Genomic DNA, 17100 nt, shown 5'->3' with positions numbered 1-17100 from the left:
CAACGTTCCTAATCCAACCTCAGGTAACAACGTTCCTAATCCAACCTCAGGTACCAACGTTCCTAATCCAACCTCAGGTACCAACGTTCCTAATCCAACCTCAGGTATCAACGTTTCGAATCCAACCTCAGGTATCAACGTTTCTAATCCAACCTCAGGTATCAACGTTCCTAATCCAACCTCAGGTATCAACGTTTCTAATCCAACCTCAGGTATCAACGTTCCTAATCCAACCTCAGGTATCAATGTTTCTAATCCAACCTCAGGTATCAACGTTTCTAATCCACTTCAGGTATCAACGTTCCTAATCCAACCTCAGGTATCAACGTTCTTAATCCAACCTCAGGTATCAACGTTCCTAATCCAACCTCAGGTATCAACGTTTCTAATCTAACCTCAGGTATCAACGTTTCTCATCCAACCTTAGGTATCAACGTTTCTAATCCAACCTCAGGTATCAACGTTCCTAATCCAACCTCAGGTATCAACGTTCTTAATCCAACCTCAGGTATCAACGTTCCTAATCCAACCTCAGGTATCAACGTTTCTAATCTAACCTCAGGTATCAACGTTTCTCATCCAACCTTAGGTATCAACGTTTCTAATCCAACCTCAGGTATCAACGTTTCTAACCTAACCTCAGGTATCAACGTTTCTCATCCAACCTCAGGTATCAACGTTTCTAATCCAACCTCAGGTATCAACGTTCCTAATCCAACCTCAGGTATCAACGTTTCTCATCCAACCTCAGGTATCAACGTTCCTAATCCAACCTCAGGTAACAACGTTCCTAATCCAACCTCAGGTATCAACGTTTCTAATCCAACCTCAGGTATCAACGTTTCTAATCCAACCTCAGGTATGAACGTTCCTAATCCAACCTCAGGTATCAACGTTCCTAATCCAACCTCAGGTAACAACGTTCCTAATCCAACCTCAGGTATCAACGTTTCTAATCCAACCTCAGGTATCAACGTTCCTAATCCAACCTCAGGTATCAACGTTCCTAATCCAACCTCAGGTATCAACGTTCCTAATCCAACCTCAGGTATCAACGTTTCTAATCCAACCTCAGGTATCAACGTTCCTAATCCAACCTCAGATATCAACGTTTCTAATCCAACCTCAGGTAACAACGTTCCTAATCCAACCTCAGGTATCAACGTTCCTAATCCAACCTCAGGTATCAACGTTTCTAATCCAACCTCAGGTATCAACGTTTCTAATCCAACCTCGGGTATCAACGTTCCTAATCCAACCTCAGGTATCAACGTTTCTAATCCAACCTCAGGTATCAACGTTTCTAATCCAACCTCAGGTATCAACATTCCTAATCCAACCACAGGTATCAACGTTCTTAATCCAACCTCAGGTATCAATGTTTCTAATCCAACCTCAGGTAACAACGTTCCTAATCCAACCTCAGGTAACAACGTTCCTAATCCAACCTCAGGTATCAACATTCCTAATCCAACCTCAGGTATCAACGTTCCTAATCCAACCTCAGGTTTCAACGTTCCTAATCCAACCTCAGGTATCAACGTTTCTAATCCAACCTCAGGTATCAACGTTTCTAATCCAACCTCAGGTATCAACATTCCTAATCCAACCTCAGGTATCAACGTTCTTAATCCAACCTCAGGTATCAACGTTTCTAATCCAACCTCAGGTATCAACGTTCCTAATCCAACCTCAGGTATCAACGTTCCTAATCCAACCTCAGGTATCCTAAAATGTAAATAATTGATCAAAATTAAGACGGGATAATTATATAAACTGTTTCCAATACAGGATAAAAACCATGTGAAGCGCGTTCCAGTTCACAATCACCCAACAGGAGAGTCCACATGGAGTGACACTTACAAAGAACAGCCATACTTCTTCATTTCTCAAAAGAAAAACATTGAACAATTTCTAAAGACTGTTGACATCTAGTGGAAGCCATAGGAACTGCAAGCACGTTCCTATTAATCAGGGCTTCCCATAGAAAGCCATTGGGAAATACTATGACCTCAATTATTTTTTCGGTGGATGGTTTGTCCTCTGGGTTTCGCCTGTCAAATGAGTTCTGTTATACTCACAGACATTATTTTAACAGTTGTAGAAACTTTAGTGTTTTCTATCCAAATCTACCACTTATATGCATATCCTAGGTTCTGGGCCTGAGTCGCAGGCAGTTTACTTTGGGCATGCTTTTCATCCGGATGTGAAAATACTGCACCCTATCCCTAAGAAGTGTTTAATACTTTTCTGATTGTCCCATGCTGTATTTCATTGTATTTAAAACATATATCAAACAAGCATCTGACATGCCTTTCAAAGCTAGGAAGTTCATTTGTAGCAGTAGTCAATGAGATGAACAGTTGAAAATATTGGCATCAGTCACACTCTGTATCTGCTTGTCAGTTACACAGTACCAGTCAAATGTTTGGACAAACCTACTCATTTAAGGATTTTTCTTAATTTTTTCCATTTTCTACATTGTAGAATAATAGTTAAGACATTAAAACTATGAAATAACACATATGGAATCATGTAGTAACCAAAAAAGTGTTAAACAAATCAAAAAAATTGTTTATATTTTAGATTCTTCAAAGTAGCCACCCTTTGCCTTGATGACAGCTTTGCACACTCTTGGCATTTTCTCAACCAGCTTCACCTGGTATGATTTTCAAACAGTCTTGAAGGAGTATTCTGAGCACTGCTTTTCCTTCACTTTATGGTTCAATTCATCCCAAACCATCTCGATTAGGTTGAGGTCGGGTGATTGTGGAGGCCAGGTCATCTGATGCAGCACTCCATCACTCTCTGTGTTGGTCAAATAGCCCTTACACAGCCTGCAGGTGTGTTATTTCATAGTTTTGATGTCTTCACTTTTCTTTCGACAACGAATAAAATATAAAAAATAAAGAAAAACCCTAAAATGACTGTGTCCAAACTTTTGACTGGTACTGTATATAGCTATTTATATCCTGTTCTCCAGTTACATATAGCTGTGTTCTCCAGTTATATATAGCTGTGTTCTCCAGTTATATATAGCTGTGTTCTCCAGTTATATATAGCTGTGTTCTCCAGTTACATATAGCTGTGTTCTCCAGTTATATATAGCTGTGTTCTCCAGTTATATATAGCTGTGTTCTCCAGTTATATATAGCTGTGTTCTCCAGTTATATATAGCTGTGTTCCCCAGTTATATATAGCTGTGTTCTCCAGTTATATATAGCTGTGTTCTCCAGTAATATATAGCTGTGTTCTCCAGTAATATATAGCTGTGTTCTCCAGTTATATATAGCTGTGTTCTCCAGTTATATATAGCTGTGTTCTCCAGTTATATATAGCTGTGTTCTCCAGTTATATATAGCTGTGGTCTCTAGTCATATATAGCTGTGTTCTCCAGTTATATATAGCTGTGTTCTCCAGTTATATATAGCTGTGTTCTCCAGTTATATATAGCTGTGTTCTCCAGTTATATATATCAATTTGTCCAGTTATATATATCCTGTACTTCAGTTATATATCACTGTTTTCTCCAGTTATATATAGCTATGTTCTCCAGTTATATATAGCTGTGTTCTCCAGTTATATATCACTGTGTTCTCCAATTATATATCACTGTGTTCTCCAGTTATATATAGCTGTGTTCTCTAGTTATATATCACTGTTTTCTCCAGTTATATATAGCTGTGTTCTCCAGTTATATATAGCTGTGTTCTCCAGTTATATATAGCTGTGTTCTCCAGTTATATATAGCTGTGTTCTCCAGTTATATATAGCTGTGTTCTCCAGTTATATATAGCTGTGTTCTCCAGTCATATATAGCTGTGTTCTCCAGTTATATATAGCTGTGTTCTCCAGTTAGATATAGCTGTGTTCTCCAGTTATATATAGCTGTGTTCTCCAGTTATATATAGCTGTGTTCTCCAGTTATATATATCCATTTCTCCAGTTATATATATCCTGTACTCCAGTTATATATCACTGTGTTCTCCAGTTATATATCACTGTGTTCTCCAGTTATATATATCCATTTCTCCAGTTATATATATCCTGTACTCCAGTTATATATCACTGTGTTCTCCAGTTATATATCACTGTGTTCTCCAGTTATATATATCCATTTCTCCAGTTATATATATCCTGTACTCCAGTTATATATCACTGTGTTCTCCAGTTATATATCACTGTGTTCTCCAGTTACATATAGCTGTGTTCTCCAGTTATATATAGCTGTGTTCTCCAGTTATATATGGCTGTGTTCGTGTTTAGTCTGTAATGATGTATCTGATACAGAGGAGGAGCTGATGGTTCTGTCTATAGTTTACAGTCTGTAATGATAGATCTGAACACCCTTAAGTATGAGGTTGTGTTATGAGTATCTAACCCTAGAGTGAAGGGAGGTGCAGAACAATCAATTTATATTTGTTTGCAAATCAAATGTGCTAAATAAATGTCAATGACTGCATAACAAGGTATATCTACACTGTAAGTACACTGGACTAATGTTATTTTTCTACCTTGTTCTTCAGATGCCAAACATCATCCGGAAAGAAAAGATCACATCACATCTTAATAAAAAGAGCTAAATTGTAAGTACTGATGGTTTTAGAACATTCAGTGTTTTGTGAAGGAAATGATGTTGTTGTGGGGGAGTTTAAAATAGGGGGGAGGGGTTCTAAGCTGACGTGGACTTGTTTTAAGATGGTCATACTAAGGATAATTTTTGATCTACAATTTTAGGACCCCTAAGAATAAAATAATATATATACAAATGATTTAAAATAAGTATTGAATTTGGCCTTTACAAATTAGCCCAGAGAATAGCATAGAATAACACAGTTAAAACATAAATCATAATGAACAAGGTTTTGAAGTGTCTGTCCTTGTAACGGCGTTCGTCTGTTGAAAGAAGAGAGTCGGACCGAAATGCAGCGTGTTGGTTACTCATGACTTTAATGAATGAAAAAACGCGATACATGAAATAACTGAAACTAAATACAAAAACAACAGAACGGAACGTGAAACTAATTACAGCCTATCTGGTGAATACAACACAGAGACAGGTACAATCACCCACGAAATACAAAGCGAAACTCAGGCTGCCTAAATACGGTTCCCAATCAGAGACAACGATAAGCACCTGACTCTAATTGAGAATCGCCTCAGGCAGCCAAGCCTAACAACACCCCTAATCAGCCGCGATCCCAAATAATACAAACCCCAATACGAAACACAACATATAAACCCATGTCACACCCTGGCCTACCCAAACATATAACAAAAGCACAAAATACAATGACCAAGGCGTGACAGAATCCCCCCCCTAAGGTGCGGACTCACGGACGCACCTCAAGAGCATAGGGAGGGTCCGGGTGGGCGTCTGTCCATGGTGGCGGTTCTTGCTCGGGACGTGGACCCCACTCCATTAATGTCCTTGTTCCTCCCCTTCGCGTCCTGGGATAATCCACTCTCTCCGCCGACCATGGCCTAATAGTCCTCACCCAGATCCCCACATAACTGAGGAGCAGCTCGTGACAGAGGGGCAGCTCGGGACAGAGGGGCAGCTCGGGACAGAGGGGCAGCTCGGGACAGATGGGCATCTCAGGACAGAGGGGCATCTCAGGACAGAGGGGCATCTCAGGACAGAGGGGCATCTCAGGATAGAGGGGCAGCTCGGGACTGAGGGGCAGCCTGGGACTGAGGGGCAGCCCGGGACTGAGGGGCAGCCTGGGACTGAGGGGAAGCCCAGTACTGAGAGGAAGCCCAGTACTGAGAGGAAGCCCAGTACTGAGAGGAAGCCCAGTACTGAGAGGAAGCTCAGGCAGGTAGTAGGCTCCGGTAAATCCTGGCTGGCTGGCGGAACTGGAAGATTCAGGTTGACAAGCAGATCTGGAAGAGACTGGTTGTCTGGCAGATCTGGAAGAGACTGGTTGTCTGGCAGATCTGGAAGAGACTGGTTGTCTGGCAGATCTGGAAGAGACTGGTTGTCTGGCGGCGCTGGGCTAACTGGCGGCACTGGCGGCGCTGGGCAGACTGGGAGCACTGGCGGCGCTGGGCAGACTGGGAGCACTGGCGGCGCTGGGCAGAATGGGAGCACTGGCGGCGCTGGGCAGACTGGGAGCACTGGCGGTGCTGGGCAGACTGGGAGCACTGGCGGCGCTGGGCAGACGGGAGACTCCGGCAGCGCAGGAGAGGAGAAAAGCTCTGGCTGCGCTAAACAGGCGGGAGACTCCGACAGCGCAGGAGAGGAGAAAAGCGCGAGGCGCACTGGAGGCCTGGTGCGTAGTTCTGGAACTGGTGGTACTGGATCGAGGACACGCACAGGAAGCCTGGTGCGGGGAGCTGCTACCGGAGGACTGGTGTGTGGAGGTGGCTCTGGATAGACCGGACCGTGCAGGCGCACTGGAGCTCTTGAGCACTCTCTCTGGGTCGGCCGCCCACCTGTCGATTTCTTCCCACATCGTATAATCCATGCCTCTACCGTCCATAACGTCCTCCTTACGCTCCTGCCAGTTCACACACTGCTCGGTCCGTGAATGGTGGGTGATTCTGTAACAGCGTTCGTCTGTTGAAAGAAGAGAGTCGGACCGAAATGCAGCATGTTGGTTACTCATGACTTTAATGAATGAAAAAATGCGGTACATGAAACAACTGAAACTAAATACAAAAACAACAGAACGGAACGTGAAACTAATTACAGCCTATCTGGTGACTACAACACAGAGACAGGTACAATCACCCACGAAATACAAAGCGAAACTCAGGCTGCCTAAATACGGTTCCCAATCAGAGACAACGATAAGCACCTGACTCTAATTGAGAATCGCCTCAGGCAGCCAAGCCTAACAACACCCCTAATCAGCCGCGATCCCAAATAATACAAACCCCAATACGAAACACAACATATAAACCCATGTCACACCCTGGCCTACCCAAACATATAACAAAAACACAAAATACAATGACCAAGGCGTGACAGTCCTAAATATAGGATATCTAAAAAAAAACTCAGCTATATATGTATACAGTTAAAGTCGGATGTTTACATACACTTAGGTTGGAGTCATTAAAACTCATTTTTCAACCACTCCACAAACTTCTTGTTAACAAACTATAGTTTTGGCAAGTCGGTCCGGACATCTACTTTGTGCATGACACAAGTTATTTTTCCAACAATTGTTTACAGACAGATTATTTCACTTATAATTCACAGTATCACAAGTCCAGTGGGTCAGAAGTTTACATACACTAAGTTGACTGTGCCTTTAAACAGCTTGGAAAATTCCAGAAAATGATGTCATGGCTTTAGAGGCTTCTGATAGGCTGATTGAAACCATTTGAGTTAATTAGAGGTGTACCTGTGGATGTATTTCAAGGCCTACCTTCAAACTTATTGCCTCTTTCCTTGACATCATGGGAAAATCAAAAGAAACAGCCAAGACTTCAGAAAGAAAAATGTAGTCATACCGCTCAGGAAGGAGACACGTTCTGTCTCCTAGAGATGAAGGTACTTTGGTGTGAAAAGTGCAAATCATTCCCAGAACAACAGCAAAGACCCTGTGAAGATGCTGGAGGAAACAGGCACAAAAGTAAAACGAGTCCTATATCGACGTAACCTGAAAGTCCTCTCAGCAAGGAAGAAGCCATTATAGACCTCCACAAGCCTGGTTCATCCTTGGGAACAATTTCCAAATGCCTGAAGGTACCACGTTCATCTGTACAAACAATAGTACGCTAGTATAAACACCATGGCACCACGAAGCCGTCATACCGGTAGGGAAGGAGACCCCATTTTCTCCTAGAGATGAACATACCTTGGTGTGAAAAGTGCAAATCAATCCAAAAGAACAACAGCAAAGGACCTTGTGAAGATGCTGGAAAAAAACAGGTACAAAAGTATCTATATCCACAGTAAAAACAAGTCCTATATCGACATGAAATGCGGCTCAGCAAGGAATAAGCCACTGCTCCAAAACTGCCATTAAAAAAGCCAGACTACAGTTTGCAACTGCATATAGAGACAAATATTGTACTTTTTGGAGAAATTACCTCTGGTCTGATGAAACAAAAATAGAACTGTTTGGCGATAATGACCATTGTTATGTTTGGAGGAAAAAGGGGGCGGCTTGCAAGCCGAAGAGGGGGGTGGCAGCATCATGTTGTGGGGGTGCTTTGCTGGAGGAGGGGCTGGTGCACAAAATAGATGGCATCATGAGAAAAGGACAATTATGTAGAAATATTAAAGTAACATCTCAAGACATCAGTCAGGAAGTTAAAGATTGGTCACAAATGGGTCTTCCAAATGGACAATGACCCCAAGCATACGTTGTGGCAAAATGGCTTAAGGACAACAAAGTCAAGGTATTGGAGTGGCCATCACAAAGCCCTGACCTCAATCCTATGGAAAATGTGTGAGCAGAACTGAAAAAGCATGTGTGAGCAAGGAGGCCTACAAATCTGACTTCATTACACCAGCTCTGTCAGGAGGAATTGGCCAAAATTCACCCAACTTATTGTGGGAAGCCTGTGGAAGGCTACCCGAAATGTCTGACCCAAGTTCAACTATTTAAAGGCAATGCTAACAAGTACCAATTGAGTGTATGTAAACTTCTGACCCACTGGGAATGTGATGAAAGGAATAAAAGCTGAAATAAATAATTGTCTCTACTACTATTCTGACATTTCACATTCTTAAAATAAAGTGGTGATCCTAACTTTTCTATTTTTTTAATTTTTAATTTTACCTTTATTTAACTAGTCAAGTCAGTTAAGAACAAATTCTTATTTGCAATGAAGTCCTAGGAAAAGTGGGGTTAACTGCCTGTTCAGGGGCCTAAAACAGGGAATCATTACTTGGATTAAATGTCAGGAATTGTGAAAAACTGAGTTTAAATGTACTTGGCTAAGGTGTATGTAAACTTCAGACTTCAACTGTATATATACATTTATTTATTTTAACACATACTTAATGCGTTTTTGGGTAGGCACAAAACTACCTTCATACTTCCATTCATTTTTTAAACCGTTACTGGTTATCTTCAGACGGGTCTAGCGACAGCGATTTACGGCTGTAGTTCTGCCACCTTTCACAGCAGATGCGGAAGTGCAACATGACATGACGTAGGTGGATGCGGAAGTGCAGCATGACATGACATAGGTGGATGAGGAAGTGCAACATGACATGACGTAGGTGGATGAGGAAGTGCAACATGACATGACGTAGGTGGATGAGGAAGTGCAGCATGACATGACGTAGGTGGATGAAGAAGTGCAACATGACATGACGTAGGTGGATGAGGAAGTGCAGCATGACATGACGTAGGTGGATGAGGAAGTGCAGCATGACATGACGTAGGTGGATGAGGAAGTGCAACATGACATGATGTAGGTGGATGAGGAAGTGCAGCATGACATGACGTAGGTGGATGAGGAAGTGCAACATGACATGATGTAGGTGGATGAGGAAGTGCAGCATGGCATGATGTAGGTGGATGAGGAAGTGCAACATGACATGACGTAGGTGGATGAGGAAGTGCAGCATGACATGATGTAGGTGGATGAGGAAGTGCAGCATGACATGATGTAGGTGGATGAGGAAGTGCAGCATGACATGATGTAGGTGGATGAGGAAGTGCAGCATGACATGATGTAGGTGGATGAGGAAGTGCAGCATGACATGACGTAGGTGGATGAGGAAGTGCAACATGACATGATGTAGGTGGATGAGGAAGTGCAGCATGACATGACGTAGGTGGATGACGAAGTGCAACATGACATGACGTAGGTGGATGAGGAAGTGCAGCATGACATGATGTAGGTGGATGAGGAAGTGCAGCATGACATGATGTAGGTGGATGAGGAAGTGCAACATGACATGACGTAGGTGGATGAGGAAGTGCAGCATGACATGATGTAGGTGGATGCGGAAGTGCAACATGACATGACGTAGGTGGATGAGGAAGTGCAGCATGACATGATGTAGGTGGATGCGGAAGTGCAACATGAAATGACATAGGTGGATGCGGAAGTGCAGCATGACATGATGTAGGTGGATGAGGGAGTGCAGCATGACATGATGTAGGTGGATGAGGAAGTGCAGCATGACATGACGTAGGTGGATGAGGAAGTGCAGCATGACATGATGTAGGTGGATGAGGAAGTGCAACATGACATGATGTAGGTGGATGAGGAAGTGCAGCATTACATGATGTAGGTGGATGAGGAAGTGCAGCATGACATGATGTAGGTGGATGAGGAAGTGCAGCATGACATGATGTAGGTGGATGCGGAAGTGCAACAAGACATGACGTAGGTGGATGAGGAAGTGCAACATGACATGACGTAGGTGGATGAGGAAGTGCAACATGACATGACGTAGGTGGATGAGGAAGTGCAACATGACATGACGTAGGTGGATGCGGTGGATTGAGACGAACCGGTGCGTTCAAAAAGTATTCACACCCCTTGACTTTTTCCACATTTTATTGTGCTATAATGGTTTTAATTGTTCTTTTTTTGTCAACAATCTACACAAAATACTCTAATGTCAAAGTGGAAGAAATATGCTAACATTTGTAAATAATTTATGAAAAATTAAAGACTAATATATGTTGATTAGATAGCCAATACATGAAGCACGGGGGTTGAGGGATGAGGTGACATGTTGTATTGTCAAACATCTTCACGTCCTTTTTTTTGTCCTTTTTCATAGTTGTCTGTTTTAGTATTGAGCCAATACATGTTACAATAATTGTGGCAGCAATTACAAGTGTGAGTCTTTCTGGGTAAGTCTCTAAGAACTGTGAGTCTTTCTGGGTAAGTCTCTAAGAGCTGTGAGTCTTTCTGGGTAAGTCTCTAAGAGCTGTGAGTCTTTCTGGGTAAGTCTCTAAGAGCTGTGAGTCTTTCTGGGTAAGTCTCTAAGAGCTGTGAGTCTTTCTGGGTAAGTCTCTAAGAGCTGTGAGTCTTTCTGGGTAAGTCTCTAAGAGCTGTGAGTCTTTCTGGGTCAGTCTCTAAGAGCTGTGAGTCTTTCTGGGTAAGTCTCTAAGAGCTGTGAGTCTTTCTGGGTAAGTCTCTAAGAGCTGTGAGTCTTTCTGGGTCAGTCTCTAAGAGCTGTGAGTCTTTCTGGGTAAGTCTCTAAGAGCTGTGAGTCTTTCTGGGTAAGTCTCTAAGAGATTTGAGTCTTTCTGGGTAAGTCTCTAAGAGCTGTGAGTCTTTCTGGGTAAGTCTCTAAGAGCTGTGAGTCTTTCTGGGTAAGTCTCTAAGAGCTGTGAGTCTTTCTGGGTAAGTCTCTAAGAGCTGTGAGTCTTTCTGTGTAAATCTCTAAGAGCTGTGAGTCTTTCTGGGTAAGTCTCTAAGAGCTGTGAGTCTTTCTGGGTAAGTCTCTAAGAGCTGTGAGTCTTTCTGGGTAAGTCTCTAAGAGCTGTGGGTCTTTCTGGGTAAGTCTCTAAGAGCTGTGGGTCTTTCTGGGTAAGTCTCTAAGAACTGTGAGTTTTTCTGGGTAAGTCTCTAAGAACTGTGAGTTTTTCTGGGTAAGTCTCTAAGAACTGTGAGTCTTTCTGGGTAAGTCTCTAAGAGCTGTGGGTCTTTCTGGGTAAGTCTCTAAGAACTGTGAGTCTTTCTGGGTAAGTCTCTAAGAGCTGTGAGTCTTTCTGGGTAAGTCTCTAAGAACTGTGAGTCTTTCTGGGTAAGTCTCTATGAGCTGTGGGTCTTTCTGGGTAAGTCTCTAAGAGCTGTGAGTCTTTCTGGGTAAGTCTCTAAGAGCTGTGAGTCTTTCTGGGTAAGTCTCTAAGAGATGTGAGTCTTTCTGGGTAAGTATCTAAGAGCTGTGAGTCTTTCTGGGTAAGTCTCTAAGAGCTGTGAGTCTTTCTGGGTAAGTCTCTAAGAGCTGTGAGTCTTTCTGGGTAAGTCTCTAAGAGCTGTGAGTCTTTCTGGGTAAGTCTCTAAGAGCTGTGAGTCTTTCTGGGTGAGTCTCTAAGAACTGTGAGTCTTTCTGGGTAAGTCTCTAAGAGCTGTGAGTCTTTCTGGGTAAGTCTCTAAGAGATTTGAGTCTTTCTTGGTAAGTCTCTAAGAGATGTGAGTCTTTCTGGGTAAGTCTCTAAGAGCTGTGGGTCTTTCTGGGAAGTCTCTAAGAACTGTGAGTCTTTCTGGGTAAGTCTCTAAGAGCTGTGGGTCTTTCTGGGTAAGTCTCTAAGAGCTGTGAGTCTTTCTGGGTAAGTCCCTAAGAGATGTGAGTCTTTCTGGGTAAGTCTCTACGAGCTGTGAGTCTTTCTGGGTAAGTCTCTAAGAGCTGTGAGTCTTTCTGGGTAAGTCTCTAAGAGCTGTGCGTCTTTCTGGGTAAGTCTCTAAGAGCTGTGAGTCTTTCTGGGTAAGTCTCTAAGAGCTGTGAGTCTTTCTGGGTAAGTCTCTAAGAGCTGTGAGTCTTTCTGGGTAAGTCTCTAAGAGATGTGAGTCTTTCTGGGTAAGTCTCTAAGAGCTGTGAGTCTTTCTGGGTAAGTCTCTAAGAGCTGTGAGTCTTTCTGGGTAAGTCTCTAAGAGCTGTGAGTCTTTCTGGGTAAGTCTCTAAGAGATTTGCACATCTGGATTGTGCAACATTTGCCCATTTTTAATTTTTTTAAACATTCTTCAAACTCTGTCAAATTGGTTGTTGCTCATTGCTAGACAACCATTTTCAGGTCTTGCCATAGGTTTCCAAGCAGATTCAAGTCAAAACTGTATCTCGGCCCCTCAGAAACACTGTCTTCTTGGGAAGAAACTCCAGTGCAGATTTGGCCTTGTATTTTAGATTATAATAATAATAATATATATAATAATAATAATATATGCCATTTAGCAGACGCTTTTATCCAAAGCGACTTACAGTCATGTGTGCATACATTCTACGTATGGGTGGTCCCGGGGATCGAACCCACTACCCTGGCGTTACAAGCGCCATGCTCTACCAACTGAGCTACAGAAGGACCTCACTGTCCTGCTGAAAGGTAAACTTGTCTCCCAGTGTCTGGTGGAAAGCAGACAGAACCAGGTTTTCCTTTAGGATATTGCTTGTGCTTATCTCCATTCCATGTCTTTTTTATCCTGAAAAACTCCCTAGTCCTTGCAAATGACAAGCATACCCATAAGAGTATGCAGCCACCACTATGCATGAAAATATGGAGACTGGTACTCATGGATGTGATTTGCCCCAAACATAACACTTTGTATTCAGGACAGAACGTGAATTGCTTTGCCACATGTTTTTTGCAGTATTATTTTAGTGCCTTGTTGCAAACAGGATTCATGTTCTGGAATATTTTTTATTCTGTACAGGCTTCCTTCTTTTCACTCTGTCATGTAGGTTAGTATTGTGGAGTAACTACAATGTTGTTGATCCATCCTCAGTTTTCTATTATCACCGCCATTAAACTCTGTAACTGTTTTAAAGTCACCATTGGCCTCATGGTGAAATCCCTGAGATGTTTCCTTCCTCTCCAGCAACTGAGTTAGAAATGACACCTGTGTCTTTGTAGTGACTGGGTGTATTGATACACCATCTAAAGTGTAATTAATAACTTCAACATGCTCAAAGGGATATTCGACATCAGATTTTTTTTTACTCCTCTACCACATCTAGCCTTCTATGCGTGGCTTTGAAATCCTCCCTGGTCTTTGTGTTTGAATCTGTGTTTGAAATGCACTGCTCAACTGAGGGGCCTGACAGATGTATATGTGGGGTACAGAGATGTGGTAGTCATTCAGGAAATCATGTTAAACACTATTATTGCCCACAGAGTCCATGCAACGTGTTATTTTACTCCTGAACTTATTTAGGCCATAACAAAAAACATTTCGGCTTTTAATGTTTAATTCATTTGTAAAAATGTTGAAAAACATAACTCAAAGTTTGCTATTTTGGGGTATTATCCGTAGGCCAGGGACAAAAACAAAATCAATTTTAAATTCAATTGCATTTTAAATTCATGCTGTAACACAACACAATGTGGAAGAAGTCAAAGGGTGTTGTAACGAAGTTCCGTCTGTTGTTAGAAGAGAGTCAGACCGAAATGCAGCGTGTAGGTTACTCATGACTTTTAATGAAGATAATGCGGTACATGAAATAACTGAAAATACAAAAACAACAAACGAGTGAAACTAATTACAGCCTATCTGGTGACTAACACAGAGACAGGTACAATCACCCACGAAATACAACTCGCACTCAGGCTACCTAAATACGGTTCCCAATCCGAGACAACGAGAATCAGCTGCCTCCAATTAGGAATCGCCTCAGGCAGCCAAGCCTAACTAGACACACCCTTAATAATACACACTCCCAATACTACAAACCCCAATACGAAATACAACATATAAACCCATGTCACACCCTGGCCTACCCAAACATATAACAAAAACACAAGATACAATGACCAAGGCGTGACAGGTGTGAATAGTTTCTGAATGCACTGGACACACTGGGGTCTGAAAAGATTAACACCCTTGATAAAGATTAGTACAAATGACTGTGTAATATAAATAATTTGCAACCTTTTACCTTAGAGGCTACTGCCCTGTATACAGACTTGGAATCACTGGCCACTTTAAAGGAACACTAGTTAATTGAATAATGTTTAAATAATGTTTACATCCTGCTTTACTCATCTCATATGTATATACTCTATTATATTGTACTGTATTTTAGTCAATGCCACTTTGACATTGCTCAATCTAATATAAACACATAATTCAATGTTTTTACTTTTAGATTTGTGTGTATTGTGTTGTTGTGAATTGTGGGTTGCGAGATACTACTGCACTGTTGGAGCTAGAAACACAAGCATTTAGTTAGATACTACTGCATTGTTGGAGCTAGAAACACAAGCATTTAGTTAGATACTACTGCATTGTTGGAGCTAGGAACACAAGCATTTAGTTAGATACTACTGCATTGTTGGAGCTAGGAACACAAGCATTTAGTTAGATACTACTGCATTGTTGGAGCTAGGAACACCAGCATTTAGTTAGATACTACTGCACTGTTGGAGCTAGGAACACAAGCATTTAGTTAGATACTACTGTATTGTTGGAGCTAGGAACACAAGCATTTAGTTAGATACTACTGCATTGTTGAAGCTAGGAACACAAGCATTTAGTTAGATACTACTGCATTGTTGGAGCTAGGAACACAAGCATTTAGTTAGATACTACTGCATTGTTGGAGCTAGGAACACAATCATTTAGTTAGATACTACTGCATTGTTGGAGCTAGGAACACAAGCATTTAGTTAGATACTACTGCACTGTTGGAGCTAGGAACACAAGCATTTAGTTAGATACTACTGCATTGTTGGAGCTAGAAACACAAGCATTTAGTTAGATACTACTGCACTGTTGGAGCTAGGAACACAAGCATTTAGTTAGATACTACTGCATTGTTGGAGCTAGGAACACAAGCATTTAGTTAGATACTACTGCATTGTTGGAGCTAGGAACACAAGCATTTAGTTAGATACTACTGCATTGTTGGAGCTAGGAACACAATCATTTAGTTAGATACTACTGCATTGTTGGAGCTAGGAACACAAGCATTTAGTTAGATACTACTGCATTGTTGGAGCTAGGAACACAAGCATTTAGTTAGATACTACTGCACTGTTGGAGCTAGAAACACAAGGATTTAGTTAGATACTACTGCACTGTTGGAGCTAGAAACACACGCATTTAGTTAGATACTACTGCACTGTTGGAGCTAGAAACACAAGCATTTCTCTACACCCGCAATAACATCTGCTAAATATGTGTATACTGACCAATAACATTTTATTTGAATTCAAATTCTAAACTATATTTTATGCTCAAAAACGTGTATTGTATTTATTATACTTTTATTATATTATATTTGATTATATACTGTATTAATACAATTGCTCAGAAAAATATAATTTCTATAAAAAGTAATATTTTTTTCTCCCAAAATGTAGGGGTCAAAATGATTGACACCTCTGTTTTCAATACCTTTCAATACCTCACCTGACCACGTCAATCATTTTCCACCCCACTGTAGGTAATATAATATAGTAAACATAATACACATGGTATAATATGATAGTCATGATGTCATACCTTTGACTCACCAGGGAACTTGGAAGTCCTGAACCATCTGGACAAGAACCTGAGGTCCTATGAACCTTAGGAGTGAAATGGAGGTGGAGTGAAACCAACTCAAACAGACAACTATGAAAAAGGACAAAAAAAAGGACGTGAAGATGTTTGACAATACAACATGTGACCTCGTCCCCCAACCAATCCTTGACAGTCTCTGACATGGACCACGGAGGAAACAAATAAAGACTTTGTCTACTACTCTGACGCCAGGTCCAAACCTAGAACAATATTAAATACTACTGCAGTGAATTACTACCGCAGACAGCCTGTCCACCTGTATATATTCCACCTGCCGTCCCAGGATACACACAGAACCAATCAGCTATGAAGGACTCAGATCTTTGTTGGTGTCCCAATACAATGATTGAACTCTTTTCATCACAATGTATCTATATGTGTTTGTTTATCTGATCTAATTAAATGACTGATTACATGAATATGATCCTGTTGAACGTGTTAAAGAAGGATGTGAAGTACATCAACAGAGAACAGTAGATTCTCCTAGTTAAGCACATATCATGGATCAATTGTCATGAATACAAAATCTATAATGTTATTATTACAAACTGTTCATGTATTTAAATATGTCATTGTTGTTTCTATACTATTTATGTGGATAAATAAAAAGTCTATACAAGAATTAAACAAAGTACTGTGGATTCCTAATTACTACTTTGGTGTTAGGGTTGGGTTAGGGTCGAGTTGGGGTTGGGTTAGGGTTAGGGTTAGGTTATGTTAGGGTAAGGTTAGGTTAGGGTTAGGTTAGGGTAGGTTTAGGGTTGGGTAAGGGTTAGGGTTAGGTTAGGGTAGGTTTAGGGTTGGGTAAGGGTTAGGGTAAGGTTAGGGTTGGGTTAGGGTCGAGTTGGGGTTGGGTTAGGGTTAGGGTTAGGTTATGTTAGGGTAAGGTTAGGTTAGGGTTAGGTTAGGGTAGGTTTAGGGTTGGGTAAGGGTTAGGGTTAGGTTAGG

General features: G+C 41.5%; 1 protein-coding gene across 3 annotated transcripts in view; it reads left to right on the top strand.

The window, feature by feature from the left end:
* Window positions 1-16758, top strand: part of LOC124047993 (SKI family transcriptional corepressor 2-like) — a 43204-nt gene extending 26446 nt beyond the window's left edge. For all 3 annotated transcript variants that reach the window (XM_046368356.1, XM_046368358.1, XM_046368357.1), the window contains exons 7-8: window positions 4527-4586; window positions 16107-16758. In XM_046368356.1, the coding sequence (XP_046224312.1) occupies window positions 4527-4583 (57 nt within the window). In that variant the 3' untranslated portion in view covers window positions 4584-4586; window positions 16107-16758. The remainder of the gene's footprint in view (window positions 1-4526; window positions 4587-16106) is intronic.
* The last annotated feature ends 342 nt before the right edge of the window (window positions 16759-17100 follow it).

The sequence above is a fragment of the Oncorhynchus gorbuscha genome, linkage group LG11 (genome assembly GCF_021184085.1).
Source record: "Oncorhynchus gorbuscha isolate QuinsamMale2020 ecotype Even-year linkage group LG11, OgorEven_v1.0, whole genome shotgun sequence".
NCBI lineage: Eukaryota > Metazoa > Chordata > Actinopteri > Salmoniformes > Salmonidae > Oncorhynchus > Oncorhynchus gorbuscha.
The sequence above is the reverse complement of the archived record's forward strand: the minus strand, read 5'-3'. Positions and strand labels throughout refer to the sequence as shown.